This window comes from Megalops cyprinoides, chromosome 7 (assembly GCF_013368585.1).
Source record: "Megalops cyprinoides isolate fMegCyp1 chromosome 7, fMegCyp1.pri, whole genome shotgun sequence".
NCBI lineage: Eukaryota > Metazoa > Chordata > Actinopteri > Elopiformes > Megalopidae > Megalops > Megalops cyprinoides.
The window spans coordinates 5,098,376-5,122,230 of NC_050589.1; the positions used below are offsets into that span (position 1 = coordinate 5,098,376).

General features: G+C 37.6%; 1 protein-coding gene across 1 annotated transcript in view; it reads right to left on the reverse strand.

The window, feature by feature from the left end:
• LOC118780278 overlaps positions 1–23,445 on the reverse strand; it is a 30,887-nt gene extending 7,442 nt beyond the window's left edge. Inside the window, exons 1-13 of the mRNA XM_036532689.1 lie at positions 23,361–23,445; positions 23,030–23,188; positions 22,822–22,909; positions 22,475–22,635; positions 22,213–22,229; positions 21,972–22,017; positions 21,112–21,145; positions 19,731–20,019; positions 12,369–12,398; positions 11,693–11,786; positions 10,840–10,965; positions 10,339–10,494; positions 10,127–10,214 (exon numbers count right to left, since the gene is read on the reverse strand). Coding sequence (XP_036388582.1) covers positions 10,127–10,214; positions 10,339–10,494; positions 10,840–10,965; positions 11,693–11,786; positions 12,369–12,398; positions 19,731–20,019; positions 21,112–21,145; positions 21,972–22,017; positions 22,213–22,229; positions 22,475–22,635; positions 22,822–22,909; positions 23,030–23,188; positions 23,361–23,394 — 1,322 coding nt within the window. The 5' untranslated portion in view covers positions 23,395–23,445. The remainder of the gene's footprint in view (positions 1–10,126; positions 10,215–10,338; positions 10,495–10,839; positions 10,966–11,692; positions 11,787–12,368; positions 12,399–19,730; positions 20,020–21,111; positions 21,146–21,971; positions 22,018–22,212; positions 22,230–22,474; positions 22,636–22,821; positions 22,910–23,029; positions 23,189–23,360) is intronic.
• Between the last annotated feature and the right edge of the window lie 410 nt (positions 23,446–23,855).

A 23,855-nucleotide genomic window follows, 5' to 3' on the forward strand; every position in this document is an offset into this window, starting at 1 on the left:
TTTGGTTAGATATGTACCTTTTACCAAAATAGGGGTACAATACATTGCATGTTGTGTAGCTAAGTATTAATGGACTCAAGGGACTGACTATTATTTTATATCCACAAAAGCACTGTCAAATAGCAACACTGAAATTTGTATATAATGAATAATTCATTTTCTGAATTATTCACTATAAGCTATAAAGTTTACCAGAAGTTAAAAGTTTGCTATATTTGTCTGTCCTTGTGTCGAAAAGTTGAATATTTCCTTAGCCAGCTAGCTTGCTACGTCTACCGTTTGCTACTTCAAATGAGCCAAAATTAGGTTAACTTGCTTTTGGTAATTATCTCTCCGAAGGTCTTCATGGCAATAAAAGGTGAAAAAAAAAAAATATATATATATATATATATATGTATGCCTTCAGGTGCAGTCAGTTCTCAGAGACTTATGGAGGAAATTGATTTAAATGATGCAGAAGTACTAGATAAACTTCAGAAACTTAAAACAAATAAGGCAGCAGGCTCTGATGGAATATATCCAAGAGTTCTCAGAGAACTAGCAGAGGTAGTTTACAAGCCTCTGACAGTTATTTTTAAGCAATCCCTTAAAACTGGAGAAATGCCAGATGACTGGAAACATGGCAGTGTAGTACTTATCTACAAGAAAGGAGACCGGACTGATCCAGGAAATTATAGGCCTGTCAGCTTAACTTGTATCGCATGCAAAATACTGGAATCCATCATTAGGGATAATTTGGAATTATTCCTGGAACGAAATGGTGTCTTAAATGATAGACAACACGGTTTTCGCAGAGGGAGGTCATGCTTAACAAACCTCCTGGACTTCTTTGAGGAAGCTACAGCATGTCTGGACTCAAACCAAGCTTATGATATTATCTATTTGGACTTTCAAAAGGCATTTGACAAAGTTCCGCACGATAGGCTCATATTGAAAATTAAACCTTTGCTATTTCTTATATACATAAATGATCTTGATGCAGAGGTTAGTAGTAAAATAGTAAAATTTGCAGATGACACAAAACTAGGGGGACTAGCCAACAGTATAAAATCAACTAAGGTAATACAGAAAGACCTAAACAGCATCCAAAAGTGGGCAGATACCTGGCAGATGACATTCAATTTAGATAAATGTAAAGTCTTGCATGTGGGAAATAAGAACCTTAGACAAGACTACTTCATGGGTGAAAAAAACTAGAATGTGCTCAATTTGAGAAAGACTTGGAAGTAATAGTTGACCCAAGCTTAACAGGATCTAGGCAGTGTGCTGTAGCAGTAAAAAAGGCCAACAGGATGCTGGGATATATAGCCAAAAGTATTGAGTATAAATCTAAAGAGGCTATATTGAAATTATACAATGCCTTAGTCAGACCTCACTTGGAATACTGTGTACAGTTCTGGGCATCGAAGTTCTTGAAAAGGTTCAAAGAAGGGCAACTAAATTAGTTCCTGGCATGAAATATAAAAGCTACGAAGAAAGACTCAAGTTACTTAACCTATTTAGACTAAGCAAGAGGAGGCTTAGGGGTGATTTAATTGAGGTATTTAAATTTATAAAAGGAATCAATAAGGTTAACTATAATAGATTTTTTTAGGGTGAGTTCAGTCTGTAAAACAAGAGGACATAAATGGAAACTAGTTAAGAGTAAGTTCCGCACTGATATAAGGAAATATTATATTACACAAAGAGTTATCAATACATGGAATAGGTTGCCAGGTCATGTAGTTAATGCAGAGACCCTTGCTGTGTTCAAGTCCAGACTTGATGCAGTTTTGGATACTCTTTAATTAAGAAATGGCGAGCTTAGTTGGGCCGAATGGCCTGTTCTTGTCATATGTTCTTATGTTCTTAAATTACGTTGAAAAGTCTAAATTGGTACAGCCCATTTGATCGCTGAAAACCCACATACAGTGCTCTAAAACAAGTCTAAAGAATGTGTGCGTTTCATCTTGACAACTTGTAACGGAATTGTATTAAGAGCTGCGTATTAGTCTTTCCCTGCTCCTCCCTTTTTGTTTTAACAGCGCGTGAGTACATTGAGATATCATAAAATAATCGACATGAAAGCAAACTAGGGTCACAACAAATAAGAGTTCATGTAGCATGTATTATCCAAGGTGGGGACAAAGGGCGTATGACTGGGAGGGGTAGGTTGCACCGATGGGCAGGGATTTTGTTTACCAGGTTGAGACTGAAGCATTGTGCTTTGAAGGCAAGGCTCCAGCAGTCGGAAGACATGTTGATATTCGCTGTGAATAGAGTGCAGGACCGCAAACGGCAGCGCATGTACATGTAAAGTTTGTGGGCTATGCTAAGGATAGGGGAGAGTTATTTTACAGGCTGCCGAATAGAGGGGTTTCCTCCCACTCTCCACAGACACTTCTCACATCACGGTAAAGTAAAGGTAAGGTGTTCTCTGTGGTCTTCCGCTTCCGTAATGCTACTCGGCTCAGTGTTTGCATGACTTCTGACCACTAGGTGGCAGCAATACACTACATGGCGTTTTAGCCTGCCATTAAGTCCAATAAGAAGACGACTCCATGTAGCAGAAGACTAAGAGATGACAACCTTTATTAATACACTGCTTTGTAATTTTTATTGTATAAAATGTGTTAAATATGTGAGGTATTGTGGGAAAATATGTTACTTGTTAGTCTACTGTTGATAATTGAAGAGTGTCTTTCCTGCAATACAAAAACACATTGGGTATTTCTACAATATAAACATCAAGTTTCTAAACTGATGTGGTATTAAACATATCGCTGAACATAAAATTTACATACATTAATATACATTACACACATGATTTTACACAGCATGTCGTCATCACTACCAGTCATACAATAAAGTGCAAACCTAAGCACACTGCGTGCCTGACTATGGTCTTCTTGACAGGAAAGGAAGGAAAAAGTAAAATGCAGTAAATTCAAAAAACATAAAGAGAGTGGTGTAAGTCCCCTGGAAGCTCTATCAGAACACCCTCTCTCAATCATTTTTCAGTTTCCTCTTTATTACAAAACAAACTCAATGTTGGCAACAGTTTGGCATGAGAGGACTTCAAAACTAGTAAGAAAATCAATCTCCATAAAGCCTTGAGGTCATTCCTAAGTAACAATGAAACTGATTCTTTACAAAAGACTTCTCATTGGGGGAGACACATGGATAACCAACCATTCTGTGCTTTTGCACAGTGCTTAAAAATGTAGTTTTTTTTTTTTTCCTGAAAAAATTCACCTCCATCTTTTAAGGTGCATTATAATTACAAACACAAAATCATTGCATATTTAGAAATGTTTCTCAACCCTGGTTCTGGGGACTCACTGTGTATGCTGGTTTTCATCATACCTGAGTACTCAGTTACATGGATTTCACTTGTTTTTCACAGAATACCTGTCTGAAGTGATAATTTTTACATTTAGTCTTCTTTGACTTGTTTGTGACGGAAATGGGCTGTATGACTATGAGACCATTTTCAACATACAACATATCTGCCTATTGATCAAATCTCATTTGGTCCCACTGAGAGATTAATCAATTAAGATGAATATCTTTTGCACAACTGATTTTTCCTGCAAGGCTCTAATGTATAAATAGTTTGCAGAAACCCCATATCCTTCTGTTTAAATAAACATTTTTTTCAAACTCATATCTGCAAAAATACTCAACAGCTGATGCTTAAGTTATGTCAAATCAAGAGCAGTGTTAAAAACAGCTTAATCAAACCTAATTAATTATGAATACCACTATGAATACCGGCCTGCATTGTGAGTAACTGGGACCATGGCTGAGAAACACTGATATAGAATATTTAAACTGACATTTCTATTTGATAGAAGTTAGCATTTAGCCACAGAAATCATCTTTTAACTGCAACTTGCCTGAATTATATTACACAACATCATTGTCATTTAGCAGACACTCTTATCCAAAGTACCTTACACAGGTTACAGATTTTACATTACATGAATTATTGAAGTACTACCATAATGTGAAGGGTAGCTTTACACATATACGCGTTTATGTACATATATACTTTCCGCACGATATCACTTACTCCACTCGTCTGAAATAGAAACAAATTCACATCTCATGTGTATCAAAAAGATCTGAGCCATTGGAACTCTGCTACAACATTATTACTTACTGAAAGTAATGCTACTGAAGAATGGAGAAACATTTCCTGTGCTTTACCTGAGGCACCCCAAAAAGAGAAACTCACAAGTTCAGAGCATTCAAAACATGTAAATTGGTCTTCTAAGGGTGATTTAGAAACATCTGTTACACCAGATATCCCCATTTATGAAAGCACAACATGACCTATGTGCCTTTGAAGGTGGAGATTCAGATGAAGAAAATGAAAATAATATCTGCTGTACAAAGGGCAGAATGTTTGCAGTAATCCAGACAGTCTGCTGGAAAACCTCCAGGGAGGCAGTTTCAGTTTTACAGTTTAAAATGAAGCAAGCTGCAACTTTTTAGCAGATAGATGTTCACACCCATTTCCCGTCCAGATGACCACTAAACATTTCACATTTAGTGGCCTGAGAAGAAATGTTCACTGCCTTTCAGGGGGATCAGTGGCAGGCTCAGCACCGTTGCCCAAAAATAGTGAATCTGAAGAAATGGGGTGTCCAACTAATAGACTGCACTAAATATGTGCCTTTTAAGGTGTAAATCCAGATGTACAAAGCATAGAACATTTGTAATAATCTAGTCTTTCAGTTTTAAAGAAAATTAGTCAAGCTGCAACTTCTTAGCAGAGAAATAGTCACAGTAGTTTCCCTCCACTTTTCTTTCACTTCCTTTTTCTTATTTAGAGAACTGAAGAGAAATGTTTGCTGCCTTTATTGACAGTGGCAGACTCAGCAGTGTTGTCCAAAATTGGTGAATCTGAAACAATAATTAAAAGGAAGCTGACTGACCACCAGTAGACATACGCAGTACAATATCAGCTGAATTATATTACCAGGCACTTTTCTACTCAGTGGTAGTAGTATTGATAACTCTCAATGGCAACACATTTTCCTTACACACATTGCCCTCATGCTCTCTAGGCAGTGACAGTAACCAGGATCCAAGGCTTCGATCCCTACAGAGCTTAGGGCCCCACTAGACTCATAACCCCCCCCCCCCCCCCCACACACACACACACACACACACACACACACACACACACACACAAACACTTACTTACCTGTATCTTGTTGCTGCACCCCATTCATTTTTGTACTTTGTTGTGGTCCCTAGTAAAATGGAAACAAAGTATTATATGTAAATCCTGAGAAATCATTTTCTAATACTCTGTCAAGAATAAATAAAAAACAAAAACATAAAGACATTCTCTCAGGCTCCTGAAATTAACTAGGTATAAAAAGTAAAGTTTAAACCCACCTGTCTCTGTTTCCTTCTCCCTGAAAACATTCAACTAATTTTAGTACTTTCATTGATTTTATGATGATGACCACAGATTAAACGTATTGAAATGTGAAAATGTAAGTAAACTGAACTAAGTAACGACAGTAAATTATAAAATAACTCTTCAATTTGAAATGTATCCTATAACATGAGAGGAATATCTTATTTTTTTCTAATATGGCTACAAAGAGACTGCTACAGCTCCTATTGCAAAAATGACAGCATGAAAATGTGAATTCATTCATTATTCAGTATGCTGACCACTGGTTTTACTGCTAATAGTATGAAAATTGTGGTTCAGTGAGTACAGGACAGTAATCCTTACACTGCCACTCAGTCATGTTTGTTAATAAAAAACAAACCATTGCCACAGAGAACAACTCACTTTTGATGAGAAAAAGTAATACACCCCCTGCAATTATTAGCGTTACACTCCCAAATACAGCTCCAATGATGGGACCATCCAAAGATTTCTCTCCACATTCAGCATCAGATGAAGGATTTCCTGGCTTCACTTCACAAAGTCCTTTGGATTTACAGCTAGACAAGAAGAAATAAATGCAGAATTAGCTCCAAATGAGACCAAATGTGTTGTAGTGTTTACACAGGATAAATACACAGGAACACAGCACTAACTCTCATTCTATACAATAAGCCTACAAAAGGACTTACTAACAGACTAAACTGAAGATTATGAACAGACTTACTCTGTGTGTGGTTTGCAGGATGTAAAAAGTCCATCTGAGTAAGTATTACCCTGACAATCTCCACACATGGTATCAGTAGATGTTGTTTCTATCCAAGTAAACATTTAAAGGTGCGGTTAAAGCATTCTCCATGCATTTTACCTTATGATCAAGACAGAAAACGTCAGTTTAACAGGAAAATGAGAAGTAAAATCAAACCGTTCTGTTTGATGAATTGTCCAGGCTTGCAGTTTGTATGTCTCTGGGCTGCTCTGCATCCCTTCTTGTCTTGATCAATGCAGTAGTGTTGATCCAAAGGGCCACATACTGTGTCTGAGGTGGGTGTACACGCCTTATATATTTTCAGACCAAGGCCTGTGAAAGAATGCAGAATTACATATTAAGCTATGGAAGGTTTAGATATAGGTCCATTTTTTGTAATTGTAATGACAGATGCAAGTTCTGTGATTATATAAGATTTGATACATTTGCAGGAAACAACTCTATTCTCACCTTTGTCACAGATTGCACAGCGAAAGCACTCAGTGAGACCACTGGGCTCATCAATTAAAGTTTTCCCAACACAAGGCACACATGAGGTGCTGGTGTATTCTATACAGTGCTTATAAACAAGAGACCCTAAAAAGAAAGACATAAAAATTTGCCCTGCTGTCGAAAAGGTGAATACTTCCTTAGCCAAAATGCGTTTTGCTAGCTTGCTTACGTCTACCGTTCGCTACTTCATATGAGGCAAAATTATGTTAACTTGTTTTGGTAATTACGTCTCCGAAGGTCTTCATGGCATTATAGATAAAAAAAAAATAAAAATAAAATAAACACATACCTTTTCCTGGAAAAAGTGTTTTTTGTCTCAGATCCACATCCACTACTTAATTCTACTTTCGTTTTATACTTCGTTATTTATTTACTCTCGGCTCAATTCCCGTATTTTTTCCTGCGCCATCTGTCAGAAGTTGGTTATTTCTCGTTTTCTTGGTAGACTCATCTCAAAATGAATAAAATTGAATTTCAGCGATTGCACACCTCTGAAGTAACGTTGATCGCTAAAAGTTGACTAATGTAACGTTCAAAGAAAATTCTAAGTAGGCCAAGTATTTTTTGAATAAATTAGTCAGGCCTTTAAGTATTCTATAACATACTGGTAGTGCTGTCAGACATCATAAATATCGAACAAATTACTAGACAAATAAAAAGTTTGTTTGCTAATTTTACACAAAACATTTGCTTAACTTTCTAACATTAGCTGCAATAATTAAGTTTCCTGACCAGACTGTCATGGTGAATCACACCTGGCAGACACAGGTTTATGCGTATCTATTAGCCATGAATGTAATTTCATGTTAAATGGAGACCTAATGTTAAAGGAATCATTTTATAATCGCTGGAGCAGAAGGTGTCCATTACAACAGTGTGTCTGTGTCTTGGTCACTAGGTTTAACTTTGCATGCCGGAAATTAAATGTGAATCACAAGGGAATAGCATGATATCACACACAGCTGGCTGTTCCGTTTGTCCCCTCTCTCTGCTGTCTGCACCAGCAGACTGCGCTGATCCTGTGTCTGGGGGAGGAGATCCAGACCCTGTACAGGGTGGGGGAGGTGTTGAGGGAGGAGACCCGGAAAATGACACGGCCCAGTCTTCAGTCAATCAAGTAGAGCATTGCCATTCACACGTCCCAATAAAATTTGCTGATACCTTTTACCTTGTTCAGTGGACCAACAGGCTTGTTCAGTTTACTGCACGTACCTTCAGGCAGGGTACACTTCCACACGTCTTAATTGGTAGAATTTTTGCTTGCAACTATACATGTTTAACCTAATTGCATACAGTTTCACAACACTAGTAAGTATTTATCTTGTTCATAGTTATTCTTTTGTTGGTATCTTGTTGATTGTTTGCCATTCTCATAATGCATATAACTGCTTTTTAAAATGAGTGCTCTCATCCTTTGGGAGACATCCTTCATGCTTACTAAGATTTGGCTGTAATACAACACATTGATTGCCAACCTCAGGACTCCTCTCCACTGCAACTTCTGTATAGCTAGACACCTGGCATAAGTAGCCACCTCTCAGTGTAAATGGACAATGTTGTAGTTTTAGCCAAGTTATAAGGTAACAGTAAACCCTTTAACACATAATGTTTAATTATGTTTTAATAAAGGATAAAGGACAACCTTTATCAGTGCACTACTGTGTAATTTTTATTGTATTTTAATGAGGTAATGTAGGAAACTTGTGAGCACTAACTTAGCCTCTATATGATAATTGAGGGGTATCTCCCCTACTGCAATACAAAAAACACAGTGGGCAGTTCTGCAGTTCAGTTTATAAATTGATGTAATAAAGACAAGTTGCCTTTTCAATTTTACAAATCACATTCTCACCACGTCATACAATAAAGTATAATCTTTCCTTTAAAGGAGGAATCTGCAGGTCCTGCAACCATTGCTATATGGTGCGTGTATGTGAGACCACTATCAAGTGTCACCCACTCGATGGTTATTATTCCAGATATCACCAGGTAGTACCACAGCACTACCTATGTGCCTTTTAATGTGGAGATCCAGACGAAGAAAATGAAAATAATATCTGCTGTCCAAAGTGCAGAACGTTTGCAGTAATCCAGTCTTTCTGTTGGAAAACCTCCATGGAGGCAGTTTCAGTTTTACAGTTTTAAAATGAAGCAAGCTGCAACTTTTTAGCAGTGGGATGTTCACACCCTTTTCCCCTCCAGATAACCACTGCACATTTCTCATTTAGAAGACTGAGCAAAAATGTTCACTGCATTTGGAGGGAATCAGTGGCAGGCCCAGCAACGCTGTCCACCAACAGTGGATCTGAAACAATAATTAAATAAAAAAAGAAAGTTGACTGAACCACCAGTAGACACATGCAGTGCAATATCATCTAAATTATATCTGAAGGCACTTTTCTACTCAGTGGTAGCAGTACTCCATCACTGTCTAATTAGCAACACACTTTCCTCATACACATTGACCTCATACTGTCTTGGCCATGACATCACACACACACACACACACACACTCAGTTTCTTACCTGCAGCCTGTTGCATCCCAGTTATTGTTTCACTTGGTTGCGTTCCCTGGTAAAATGGAAAAAACTCAGTATTACCTATAAAACACTGTCAATCAAAAATAAATAAAAAAAACACAAATTAAGACATTCTCTCATTGAAGTATTTAAATTAACTGGGTGTCAGTTTAAACTCACCTGTTTCCGTTTCCTCCACCCTGAGGTGAAAAACACATTATTTTACATCTGAATGTCTACAGTAATTTAATTTTAGCATTTTAATTGATTTTGTAATCATTTCAGAAGCTGATGACAACCACAGATTGTACAGACTTAAATATGAAAATTTAAGTTAACTGAACAAAGTAAGTGTTTATCAAAAAATAAATATGAAATTTATCTTTTCACGAGGGAGGAATAACTTAGAATAACAAAGTGACTCCTGCAACTCCTTTTGCAAATATCCCAAGCAAGCAAATGTGAATTCATTTATTATTCAGTATGCTGACCACTGGTTTTACTAATGATAGCGTGAAGATTCTGGTTGAGTGAGTACAGGAAGGACAGCAATCCTTATACTGTGACTCAGATTGTTTATGAAAAACTGAAAAACAAACCATACAGAACAACTTACTATTTATCAAGAAAAAAAAAACAGTCGCAACAACTATTCCAGTTAAGCTTCCAATCACAGCTACGACTACGGGGCCAACGGAAGAATTCTCTCCACATTCAGTATCAGCTGAAGGATTTCCTGGTTTCACTTCATGAAGTCCCTTGGATTTACAGCTAGACGAGAATAAATAAATACAGAATTATCTCGAAATGAGACCAAATGTAGCATTTACATAAGATAAATACACAGGAACATACTGTAGTAACTCTCACTATACATTTTCATTGTGACTCAAAATAAGCCTACAAAAGTAGTTACTAACAGACTAAATTGAAGATTATGAGCAAACTTACTCTGTGTGTGGTTTGCAGGATGTAAAAAATCCATCTGAATAAGTATTACCCAGACAGTTTCCACATATGGTATCAGTAGATGATGTTCCTGTCCAATTAAACATTTAAAATTATGTTTAAAACATTTTCAGGAATTTCCTCCATGTATTTTACCTTCTGATCAAAACAGAAAACATGTCAGTTTAACAGGAAAATGAGAAGTAAAATCAAACCGTTCTGTTTGATGAATTGTCCAGGCTTGCAGTTTGTATGTCTCTGGGCTGCTCTGCATCCCTTCTTGTCTTGATCAATGCAGTAGTGTTGGTCCAAAGGGCCACATACTGTGTCTGAGGTGGGGGTACACGCCTTATATGTTTTCAGACCAAGGCCTGTGGAGGAATGCAGAATTACACAATAAGATGAGGGTTTCAGATATCGGTCCAGTTAATATAATTGTAATGAGAGGTTCAAATTCTCTGGTAAAAAAATGTGACTGAGTTTCCATGACCTGAGAAAGCTACACTCTCCGAAAATGAAATTACACTTTAACCTAGTAGGGTGTTAGAGGGCCAAGTTATTGTAATTGTAACAAGAAGTGAAAATTCTGTGGTCAGAAAAGGTAGGAGTTTTTGTTACCTGTTCGAGCTACGGTATCTTCACCAAAAACAGGCAATGTTGTAGCTGTTATATGTGTATCAAGAATGGATACATTTGCAGAAGACAAATCTTCTCACCTTGGTCACAGACTGCACAGCGAAAGCACTGAGAAAGACCGTTCGGCTCATCAATGAAAGTTTCCCCAACACAAGGCACACATGAGGTGCTGGTGTATTCTGTACAGTGCTTATAAACATGAGACCCTAAAAAAAGACATAAAATACAGTGTAGCACAGTGATAAGGAACAGGACTCGTAACCGAGAGACTGCAAGTTCAATTCCCTGCTGGGGTGCTGCTGTTGTACCCTTGGGCAAATGTGTCAGTCCTTTCATGTGATGTCCTGCTTGTGTTGCTTTTGTCTGTCAGTGTGGGTGTGCCATTTGTTTGGTTTTTCTTGTGTGCATGTGCTTTTGCTTTTGTTTTCAGCCATCGCCCCACCTCCTGTCCTATCTGCCCTGCTGCCACACCCACCACCTGAAGCCCATCCTGCACACCTGTTCCCTGTTGTCTCATCAGCAGTCTGTGTATTTATACCCCTCTATCTGCTTGGTTTTTCTGCCGGTTTGTCACAGTGTTTCAGTCTGTTTCATTCCTGCCTGTTTGTCTTTTGCTAGTTAGTCTGGTCATGTGTTGTGTTCTATATAAACCCTGTTGCCTCCTTCCTTGTTCAGTCTTGAGCTGCCCTGCTATGTGTATGTTCTTGTGCACAAGGTTCCAGTAAAAGTTACTTTTGTTTCTTCAAAACCCATCTGTGCTGCTGTGTGGTCTCTGCAGTTGCATTTCTCCTGCTCCTGTATTAGTCTTTTCCTGACTAGCCAATACAAAAAATGGCTAGGTGGACTGTCTAGAGTTTAAACAGACTCGGAAAATCCTATATAAGCCTACATCTGCTGCACTAAAATCTGGAGCTGAACAAAACATTTACTTACCAGGACTACACATAGGACAGCATTCTTCACCTATTTTATATTCTGCACGGCCACAGGCATAGGCAACATCACAAAGCAGGAGTAATGTATTGATCTAAGGAGGAAATATCAATGCACTTATATTATTCAAAATAATGATCTAAATTCAATCAATTCAAATCAATTAAAATTACAAAAATGAATTGATGTCATCACCATGATTAGTGATTTAAATAATGTGGTTTGATAACACAGACTATGTGAAATCTGTAAAGACTAGTAATCGCTGAGATTATAGAGGAACACTAGGCATGTGGATTTGCCTTTGATTTTTGTGTTAAATCATAGTGAAGGAACTGGAACTGGAACCAGAATGTTGCAGGTTTTCGGTGGTAGCAAAAAGACATTCAGGAAAGGTACTTCACCTGAATTGCTCCAATCGGATTAATGTGTAAAATGAAATTGCATTTTACACATTAATCTTAACAGAGAATGTGGATTTAATCCCAATTCTCCTGTTTGAAATCATCTGATGTGTAAACAGTATACACAAGCCATTTTTACTGATTTCAATGTCTGACATTAGAAAAATCACAAAATTCACTTACATTGATGAAAACATTTACAGACAAACATACTAAACAAACTAAAAAGGGAGCAGATGTATTCAAACTGGTGTTAAAATATACTTCCTTACTGTCAATATAGTGCCTTTACAATGTAAATGCTGCATGATTTAAGATCAGTGTTTCTCTCAGAAAAGAAAACATTCCTGTTTTCTATCTTTGATAACATTATGGATTTAGTTGTCCCATCTGCAGACGCACTGATTCCCTTTTTTCAGCCTAGAAGAGAACATAGTATACAAGTCATTCTTTTCTTTAACAGAAAGTAAAACTGTATCAGTTATTGTCAAGTTCCTCAAACACAGCTGAAGTTGCTATCAGAATGTTCTGTTGTCATTTGATAAATATATATATGTATTATATCCATGTATATAGCCACAATCAAATGACACACACACACACATATATATATATATATTAGCTCTATTAAACACCAATCAGTGGAACAGCAGACTCATGTGAACACCTCACAAAATCAAAACAGTATCAGACGATGGAATGACGACAGCGCAAAAGACGCTACACGGTACGACCTCCTGACAGACACACATATCTGTATTCACGGGTTTCTTAAACTGCAACCCCGCCGTTGTAAGAGTTCTTTCCAGGCTTCCTTGTTCTACTCCCGCTGTAGTGCAAGAAGGCTAACTAGGTACGTCGCGACTATTTCGACGAAATGTGCCTATAATAAATAATTCATTTTCTGAACTATTCATTATAAGTTATAAAATTCACTATTACGTATAATGTTTGCTACATTTGTTTGTCTTTTCGTCGAAAAGGTGAAAATTTCCTTAGCCAAAATGCATTTTGCTAGCTTCCTACGCCTACTGTTCACTACTTAAGATGAGCCAAAACTTTAAAAAGCCAGAGTTTATTTGCTTTTAGTAATTAGGTCTTCGGAGGTCTTCATGGTCTGAGAGGTGAAGAAAATAAGCACATACCTTTTCCTGGTAAAAAGTGTTTTTGTCTCAGGTCCACAGCGAGGTCACAGCCAACTCCGCAAGTCTCCCTTTTTTACTTTCGGTTTACGCATGATGGATTCTTGGCGTAATTCCCATCTTTTTTTAAACCGGCCCTCAAATGGCGACTCAGCCACTGCGCCATCTGTCGAAAGGAAGGAGCTACTGCAGGGTTTCTTGGTCGACTTTGATCTCAAAGTGAATAAATTCGAATCGCAATTATTGCAACGCTTCGTCGCAGTGATGCTGATTGCCAAAAGATAACTAACGATTAACGTTAGTAAATTTTGTCCAGATAGGCCATGTTTTTTTTAATTAGTCAGGCCTTTAATTATATACTTTAATTATATAGGGCGGCAGTAACCAAAAGGTTGCCGGTTCGATTCCCGCTGGGACTTGGGCAAGGGTACTTAACAACCCACACTTGCCTCCGTAAATATCCAGCTGTATAAATGGATAACATTGTAAAGATTGTAAAGATATTATATGAAATAAATAAGTTTCCTGACCAGGCTATCATTGTGAATCACACCTGACAGACACAGGTTTATGCATGTGGTTAACAATGAAGTAACATGAGTTTCGTGTTAAATGGAGACCCGATGTTAAAGGTTATAATCCCTGGAGCAGAAGGTGTCCACTCCAACAGTGTGTCTGTGCCTTGGTCACTAGGTTTAATTTTGTATGCCGGAAATTAAATGTGAATCACAAGGGAATAGCATGATATCACACACAGCTGGCTGTTCCGTTTGTCCCCCCTCTCTATGCTGTCTGCACCAGGAGGTGTTGAGGGAGGAGACCCAGGAAATGACATGGCCCAGTCTTTAATGGAAACCTGCCGCTGATGGCTCCACACAGCAGGATAGAGAATCCATTCACTGCAAGACACCTCCTCAGAACATGGTTGTAAAAAAAAAAAACAGCCACATATCTTTCAACATCTAAAACGTATCTAAGAGTTGCACTTCATATAAGTGTGAAATTGAAGGTTTTAAGTGGATATTAAATCATAGTCTATTTTCACCTGAGAAATTGCAGAAATATGTGCATCAAAATTGGCATTGTGAGATGCATCAGATATAAAACAGCAGGAAAAACATTATTCATTTTTAAAGTTCAACAGAACTGCAACTGCAACCACACACCTGTTTTACAGTCCTGCTAATTACACAGGGGAGGCAGTAGCTAATGTCTGGCCTTCCTTCCTTTCAGACAATTACCAATAAAATGCATCTGATTCAGACACACACAGTATTGAATACACTGATCATTTGGAAAGATGGTTAATGGAAGTCAACAGAGGATCTTCAATTTAACACATTTACACATAAATTTCCACCACACATGCATTAATACATGGATAAACAGGTTACTAATGAAACATTTTAAAGCAAGCAGTTAATTTCAGTGATGTTCTCCTTCACAAGGTCCTCCTTTGCTAAGTGGCAATAGGTATGCAACTTTGAAACTTTCCATTTATGTTTAATTTTGTGACACTCTTCATTCAGTAGATATTATCATCGACACGTGTAACTGTCTTTATTGAAATTCATTCAAATTTTTCAAAAAAACCAGGCAAAAGTAGAAAAGTTGCAGATACAAGTTTTTCCTTTGAAATGAAGGAATAAACCTGTTGGCAACTTTTCTTCCTGTAATTAATTTTGGTGATAAAATATATATTCAAATAATCACAGAATTTGAATGGAGCCACAAAATTGAATGGTTTTACAAATATACACGTTGTATATAATATACTTGTATCTACTTGTATATGCTTCAGAAAATATAAAATATTACTTAATAAGAAAAAATACAGTTGTTTGGTGTAACAAAAAGTATGGAATCATAATCAATGCCAGTGGAATTGATATGGCATAAGTTCTATCGAGATCAATCCCCATATGGCCATAACAGCAGTACTCTGTAATGATCAAAAATGCCATCTGTACATAAAATCATGTCATAGGGAGACACAGGGACAAACCACCGCGCTATGTGTTCTTGTGTAGTGTTTAAGGTTCAGGTAGCATTATGGAAAAAAATGCATTAATCAATTAAATGTATTAATATTTCAAACATAAAGACTAATATGCAATTAACTACTTGTGAAAGAGATGGGGTGTGCAACTAATAGACTGCACAAAATATGTGCCTTTTAAGGTGTAAATCCAGATGTACAAAGCATAGAACATTTGTAATAATCTAGTCTTTCAGTTTTAATGAAAATTAGTCAAGCTGCAACTTCTTAGCAGAGCAATAGTCACAATAGTTTCCCTCCACTCTTCTTTCACTTCTTTTTTCTTATTTAGAGAACGGAAGAGAAATGTTTGCTGCCTTTATTGACAGTGGCAGACTCAGCTGTGTTGCCCAAAAATGGTGAATCTGAAACAATAATTAAAAGAAAGCTGTCTGAACCACCAGTAGACATAAGCAGTACAATATCAGCTGAATTATATTACCAGGCACTTTTCTACTCAGTGGTAGTAGTACTTCATAACTCTCAATGGCAGCACATTTGCCTCATACATATTGTGCTCATACATTTTAGGCAATGTCAGTAACCAGGATCCACAGCTTTGGTTCCCACACCTCATAAACTTCCCCTCCACACACACACACACACACACACACACACACACACACACACACACACACACACACACACACACACACACACACACACAGCTTCTTACCTGTATGTTTTTCTTGCGTCCCATTCATTCTTTCACTTGGTGGTGTTCCCTAGTAAAATGGAAACAAACTCAGCATTACTTATAAAACCAGAGAAGTAATTTTTTAACACTCCGTTGATCAAGAAGAAATTTAAAAAATGAGCACAGAGAATGTTTAATTTAACTAGGTGTAAAATGTACAGAGAGATGTTTCAACATACCAGTTTCTGTTTCCTGTACACTGAAATAAAAATACAGATTAATATAAAAATGAAATTATGAAGTAATTCAACAGGGTGTTAGGCTAGCATCTTAGCATTTCAATTCATTCTGTGATCATTTAAGATGCTGGTGATGACCACAGACTGTACTGATTGAAAAATGAAAATGAATGAAATGAAAATTTATGAACAAAGTAAGGACAGTAAATTATACACCAACTATTCCCATTTTGCCAATCAATAAATTACATTTAAAATGCATATTATAATATGGCAGGAATATTTTTTTTTCTAAAATGACTATACAGTGACTGCTGCTACTCCTATTGGAACCATCCCAACAATGACAGCATGCAAAGGTTTATTTTATTTTGACAATAGACCCGGCAATACAACTACGTTTTTTTCATGTATTGCCCTGTGAATTCATTTACTATTTCGTATGCTGACCACTGACTTTCCTGGTAATAGTATGAATATTTTGGTTCAATGAATATAAGAAGGACAGCAATCCTTACACTGCCACTCTGGCAAGTTTCGTAACGAAAAACTGCCATATAGAACTCACTTTTGAGGAAAAAAAAAACAATACACCTCCAGCAACTACTAGCATTACACTCCCAAATACATCTCTGAAAATGGAACCATCTGAAGACTTCTCTCCACATTCAGCATCAGCTGAAGCGTTTCCCGGTTTCACTTCATAAAGTCTAGACAAGAATAAATAAATATATAACTCGCTCAAAATGTAGTGTTTACATACGGTAAATACACAGGAACATAGGACTTGCAGCTCTCATTTTATACATTTTAAATGGGACTACAGATAGGCCTACTAACATTCTAAATTGAAGATTATGAGCAGTCTTACTCTGTGTAGGGTTTGCAGGATGTAAAAAATCCATCTGAATAGGTATTACCAAAACAGTCTCCACATACGGTATCAGTAGATGATTTAAATTCATTTAATTATATTCATTTAATAGAAATTTTTGACAGGTGGAAGTGTTTATGACAAGAGATGCCTAAGAGAAATTTGGTGATCATTGATCGCTGTTTTGGAACATTAAACCACGTTAAGCCGTTTCGCGTTAGGCGTTTTAGAATGTCCGCAAAGGCTTGGTCGTACTTCAAGGCGGGTTGGCGAAATTAAAGTGACATGGACACTTCGGGCTCAGTCGGTAAAACTAGTTCCGAGTGTAGACTGAACGCCACGACCCGCGTTCGATCCCGACCGTGTCAGTAGCTGACAGTGACCGGGAGCTCATAGGGACAACACATTGGCTTCGTTCCGCCGGGGATAGGGGTGGGTACGTCGGCAGGGGCTTCGGTCCCATTAGCAACAGCGACCCCTTCTGGTCGATCGGGCGCCCGTAGTCCACGTGCCAAAGCTGCATATGAAATGTCTTCCTCCGACTCACCTCTGTGCGAGCTTAGTTTATGGACCGCAGTGCGAAAAGAAGCAGCGGCTGACGTCACATGTCTCAAGTTACTTAACCTATTTAGTTAGACTTAGCAAGAGGAGACTTAGGGGTGATCTAATAGAGGTTTTTAAATGTATAAAAGGACTCAACAAAGATAACTACAATACATTTTTTAGGGTGAGTTCAGTCTGTAGAACAAGGGGACATAAATGGAAACTAGTGAAGAGTAATTTCCGCACTGATGTAAGGAAGTACTATTTTACACAAGAGTTATCAATACATGGAATAGGTTGCCAGGTCACGTATTTGATGCAGAGACTCTTGCTGTGTTCAAGTCCAGATTTGATGCAGTTTTGGATGCTCTTCAATTGTAATGGCGAGCTTAGTTGGGCCGAATGGCCCGTTCTCGTCATATGTTCTTATGTAAAATAAAATAAGTTTCCTGACCAGGCTATCATCATGAACACACCTGGCAGACACAGGTTTTTGCATTTCTGTTAACGATGAATGTAATTTTAAGGAATGTTAACAGGAGTAGCACGGGAAGTCTTAAAAACACTGTTTATTGTAAAACAGCAAAACAGCAACTGGCATTAGCATAGCCGGAAACAAAATTAACTGCAACAGCAACCACACACCTGTTTTACAGTCCTGCTAATTACACAGGGGAGGCAGTAGTTAACGTCTGGCCTTACTTCATACCTTCAGACAATTACCAATAAAATTAATCTGATTCAAATAAACAGTATTGGATACACTGATTGTTGGAAAGATGGTAAATGGAAGTCAACAGAGGACCTTCAATTTACATACACACTTCCACACGCATATACATAAAAATCTCTTACTGATTAAATATGTTAAAGCAAGTAGTTCTGTTGTGTACTGGTAAGTGTAGGAGAAAATTTGTCTCTTCCCCCTCTCCTACATCACCTCTAAATCAATGCCAACTACACTAACAATAAAACACGACGGGTTCTTTCAATTAGGTAGACTGAACGCAACACTAAACAATAACAATACTAGTAATGGCAGAAACCAAATACTTATCCATAAGACTTGCAGATCTGCAGGAGATAGATGTCTCATAGATGTACAGTCAGCAGAATCAGAGAGTATCTTAAAAAACATAAGGCACTAAGCAGTCTTTTTTATAGCACTGAACAAAGAGCCCCCTTGCAACCCCCTCCTCACAGAACCCAATTATTTTTTTTTATCTTACACTCAAGGTCCACCTTCTGGGCAGTGTCCAACTCCCATTTTCACTCCCCAACAACAGGCCTTACTTTGTAACTTACAGCACATATGTGGAACTCTTTTCCTCTCTACTCCCTCTTGATTCTACTTTGAGATATCTCACAGCTGCACACCTTCTCACGGTCTCCTGTGCACTTCTGACCTGTTCAGTTTCTGCTCGCATGCATACAAAGTATAATATGATGCATATGTATATGTATTGTTGTTTAAGGCGAAGATATTGGATTTCCTGCTTCCCTTATACACTTCCATACCTCCACATAAATAGTAGATATGGAGTAGGTGGCTGATATATCAATAACTTCAGCTAATACATCAATAACTGTGGTTAGTATAACAGTAATCATGATTAATATCATAATGACTGTGATTAATGTATAAAAAGCATTAAAAGGTGGTGAATTACCTCAACAAAAGGAACATGTTGATAACTGAAAGAATGCTGGTTTGAATCCCTGCTGGGACACTGCTTTGTACACTTGGGCAAGGCACTTAACCCACAAATATAAATATATCCAGTAAATAAAAATATCAGTAAATATATTGGGCTGTACAATGTAATTAAAGTACTCATTCAATAAGTTGCAAAAGTTTCACTTTGTGTCACTGTTTAGTGAATACTCTCATTGACACATGGAAAACGTTTCATGCCTTTTCCCCTATTTTGCTTGTCTTACTATGATATTTACTGTGGGAGTGTTGGGGTGTAGCAAATGCAATCCGTCAATCCACTCACATTGTAACCACATCTTTTCACCCTGCAAGTTGCCCAGCCCACTATAGAGAGTTAAGCACCAATCAGATATCACTGACATCATCCGAGCAACTTGCATGCACCTGATGAGTCACAGAGTGCCTAAGAGTATGAAGACAAGCAATTCCTGCTGATATCCGCACCCCATCGACTCCTGATATCCGCACCCCATCAACTCCTGCTGATATCCACACCCCATCGACTCCTGATATCTGCACCCCATTAACTCCTGCTGATATCCGCACCCCATCAACTCCTGCTGATATCCGCACCCCATCGACTCCTGATATCTTCACCCCATTAACTCCTGCTGATATCCGCACCCCATCAACTACTGCTGATATCCGCACCCCATCAACTTCTGCTGATATCCGCACCCCATCAACTGCTGCTGATATCCGCACCCCATCAACTGCTGCTGATATCCGCACCCTAGCAGAATGAAGGCAATTTGTTCCATTGCTGTGGGCTCCCAGTCATTGATGGCTGATGACATGGCTGGGATTGAACCGAATTTGAACGACACCACAAAGCTGAATGATTTCACACATATACAATTTGTACATCATACACTTACGTACTCTGATTGCATACATCTCATGTAATATGTATTATAACATATTACATTTTCAGGGATACATTATAGCATATAACATACTCGATTAGATGGAAAAGGAAGAAATATAAATGTTATGCACCATAAATGCTATGGAATCACAGTCACTGCAAGTGAAGCTCTAGTACTACACAAGTGCTACTAGAACAGAGGGACACGTTCTTCATTTCACTTTACACCATTACCCCAAAACTGGTGTCATGAGGGAAGCTTCCAAAACTCAGAATGTTGCTACTGATAAATAATTAAAAAGCCTTGTATGAAACACACAGCAAGGCACTGGGCCTTTGGCATGTCTGCCTCATTTACATTTACACATCTAGCCATTTGGCAGATACTGTTATTCAGACTGACTTTCAAAGCAAAGGAACAAAAATGCATATAACAAAACTGTCGTTGCTTTTCTGTGCTTTTACGTAACTTCCTGTATTTTTGGAATCACCAATTTCATACCACGCTCTGAATATGAACGAATATGAACATTTACATTTATTCATTTGGCAGATGCTTTTATCCAAAGCGACTTACAAGCGAGGCACAATACAACACAAGCAAAAAACCACATGGAGTTAACAATATTAGAAGAACTGCATGACCAGGTTTCAAATTGGCCAGGCAAGGTACAAACTACCAGGTAAAGCTAACAAGTGTGTTAAACCATTAGATTACATTTAGCAACAATTCAAAACTTGCAGTATGAACACAGCAAAAGCAAACGTCTTAGCCACCAAGCTACTCTCCCCAAACACTCCCATTTGCAGTGGAAATCCAGATGAAGAATATTCAGTCTTGTCCACTGTACAATGCGAAGTACTTTGATCAGCCATTTTTGTTTCTTCAGCCAATTCAATTTTCACTGCGGTTTCCCTTTATGTTCAGATACTTAAGCTGAGGCATTCGGTTATGTCAGAGGCTCACTTTGTTCCTTAAGCGTGGATGAAACTGGACAAAAATAACGAAAAAAAGCTGATTGAACCAACAATGAACACAAGTAGCATAACATCAGCTCCTTAATAACGGACAATCACTGTTGACTTCGTGGTAGATTCACCAGTCCATCAATTAACTGTGTCAAGTGAATATTGTGTTGAACACATTATCTACATAGTCTAAACATTAACAGTTCTCATGTTCCAGGGGGCAATGTTGATATGCAAAATACTATAAAGGAAACGCTGTGTACAAAAATTGTTGCAGAAAATATGTGATATGTTTAAAACATGAGGTGCATGGCAATATGTTGATTCTCACGTCTACTTATGTCCATGCCCATGAGCATTTCCTTGTGGCAACCCAGAGACTGATAAGGTCCCCATTAGACTGTCAAGGAACAGAATCTGTTTATTTTGTCTTAAGAAAAATATAAATGCAATTAAATATAATGTAAAAAATCATCTTTTGTTCTCTGTTTTTTTCCTAGATTAAGTCAGTTTGTCATATTATGTCATAATTAATTATCCTTTATTCAGGTTTTAAGGTTAATTTAGTCATATAAATCAATTGTCTGTGGCCTACAACAATCACATAGTGAATTTAACTGGACAAGCAAATCATTAAAAACATTATATAGGGTTTAAGTTGCTGAAATGGCTATATTAACAGTGGTGGTCCTGTTTGGCCAAGTTGTGTTGTATCCCCATTTCCACCTTCAGCGCATTTCTGGTATCAGAAAGACTATCCCAAGCAATTCATTTTACATTTGATGTTTAGAAAAGATTTTATATTTTACTAGTCAGTATTGTTATCCCGGCCTCTGGTGTTGACTTACCTTGTTGTAGTTTGGGTGTCCCCTTGTTTACTGTGTAAGATTGTGCCTAATAAAATGTAAAATTTAACTCATTTCAGTATTCACTAATTTCAGTATTCACATCTGTGCAGGCTTAGAAATATTTTAACACTTGTCATTGAATGCAGAATTCACTACACAAACTACATTTATTGCAGATGAAAATATGGCCTTGAAATGTATAAATTTTGGCACATGGGAAAAAAGAAGTTTCTCAACATACCATCTTCTGTCCTCTTCCTGAAATTAGAAGACAAATGCATTTTTATATGAATAACTGCAATACATCAACATGTTACTCTATTTCAAATTTTAAATTCCTTATAAAACAAAGTCATATTTAAGAATGACCACTGACTTCTGAGAGTAGAAATATTAGGGATTAGTTCACTGAACATAGGGAGGACAAACTGCCACTTCATCAATCTTGATTATTAATCAAAAAATAAAAGTCTAAGTATTACAGCTTAGAAGGAATGACTTACTTTTTCCAAGTATAAAGAGTATCACTCCTGCTGCAATTAACAGAACTATTCCAAGTGACACAGAAATCCCAACTATGAGACCAGTCATAGATTGCTGTCCACATTCGGAATCAGAGAAACGGTTTCCTGGTTGCACTTCAACAAGTCCCTCAGATCTGCAACTGTAACAAAAGTAAATGTAAAAAGTAGTTATATTTAGGTCCTATTAAATATTTTATTCAACATCAATAAACAAGACATGATGATCATAAACTCCCAATCTGTACATTTTAATGAGCACCACACTGACTTCTATTCTGGACAATAACAGAACTAGGGATTAAATGCAGGAATGTGAGCAAACTTACTCTCTGTGTGGTTTGCAATATGTAGAGAGGCCATCTGAAAAGGTTTTATTGCCGCAATCTTCACATATGGTATCAGTAGATGCTGTTCCTACAAATATCAGAATTCATTCCAACAGTTTTAAGAAACATAAACCTTTACTGTGTGTATGTTTTTATCATAAATATTAGTCTCTTTTGCATGACAGATAAATAGATATAGAGATCATACCCGTCTGTTTGACAATTTGTCCGGGCTCGCAGATTCTGTGTCTTTCTGCTTTCCTGCAGCTCCCCTTCTCATCCCGTTCAGTGCAGAAGTGCTGATCCAAAGGACTACACACTGTATTTGAGGTAGAGGTGCACTCCTCATATATTTTTAAATTAAGGCCTGTGGAAGAATGGAGAATTATTACAATTTATCTCCATGAGGTAGAATTTCTGTAGTCTGAGATGTCACAATTGTTACCTTCATGTAACTTTCTCAAAATTGCAGCGAATTACCTTTCATATTCATCAAGTCATTGATAAAAACATTCTGATAAGGATGAAACGATTCTCACCTGGGTCACAGACTGCACAGGGAAAGCATTTCATGAAATTACTGTGTCTATCAATGAAAGTTCCCGCACTACACGGAGTACATGACGTGTTGGTGTTTTCTGAACAGTGCTCAACAACGCGTGTCCCTAATGGAAAAGTAGACATTAAAATATAGCAGCATCTGCCATTTTCAAGAAACATCTGAAGACACAGCTCTTCCATGCTCACCTGACCTCCTAAAAAACTACCAATAAAAGCAACTTCTTATGTCTTAAACTTTGTTTTCCTTAACAAAATGGTCAAATCTATGGTTTCATGCACCCACATCTCTATCAGCTAGCTTGTCCCTTGTCCGATCAACTATTGAACCTTGGTCATGCATATTGTTGACTCCTTACATGGCTTTTTGCTTGTGTTGTACTCTGCCTCACTTGTAAGCCACTTTTGGATAAAAGCAGCTTCCAAATGAATAAACGCAATGCAAATGTTTTAAATTGAATCACAATTGAGTGCAC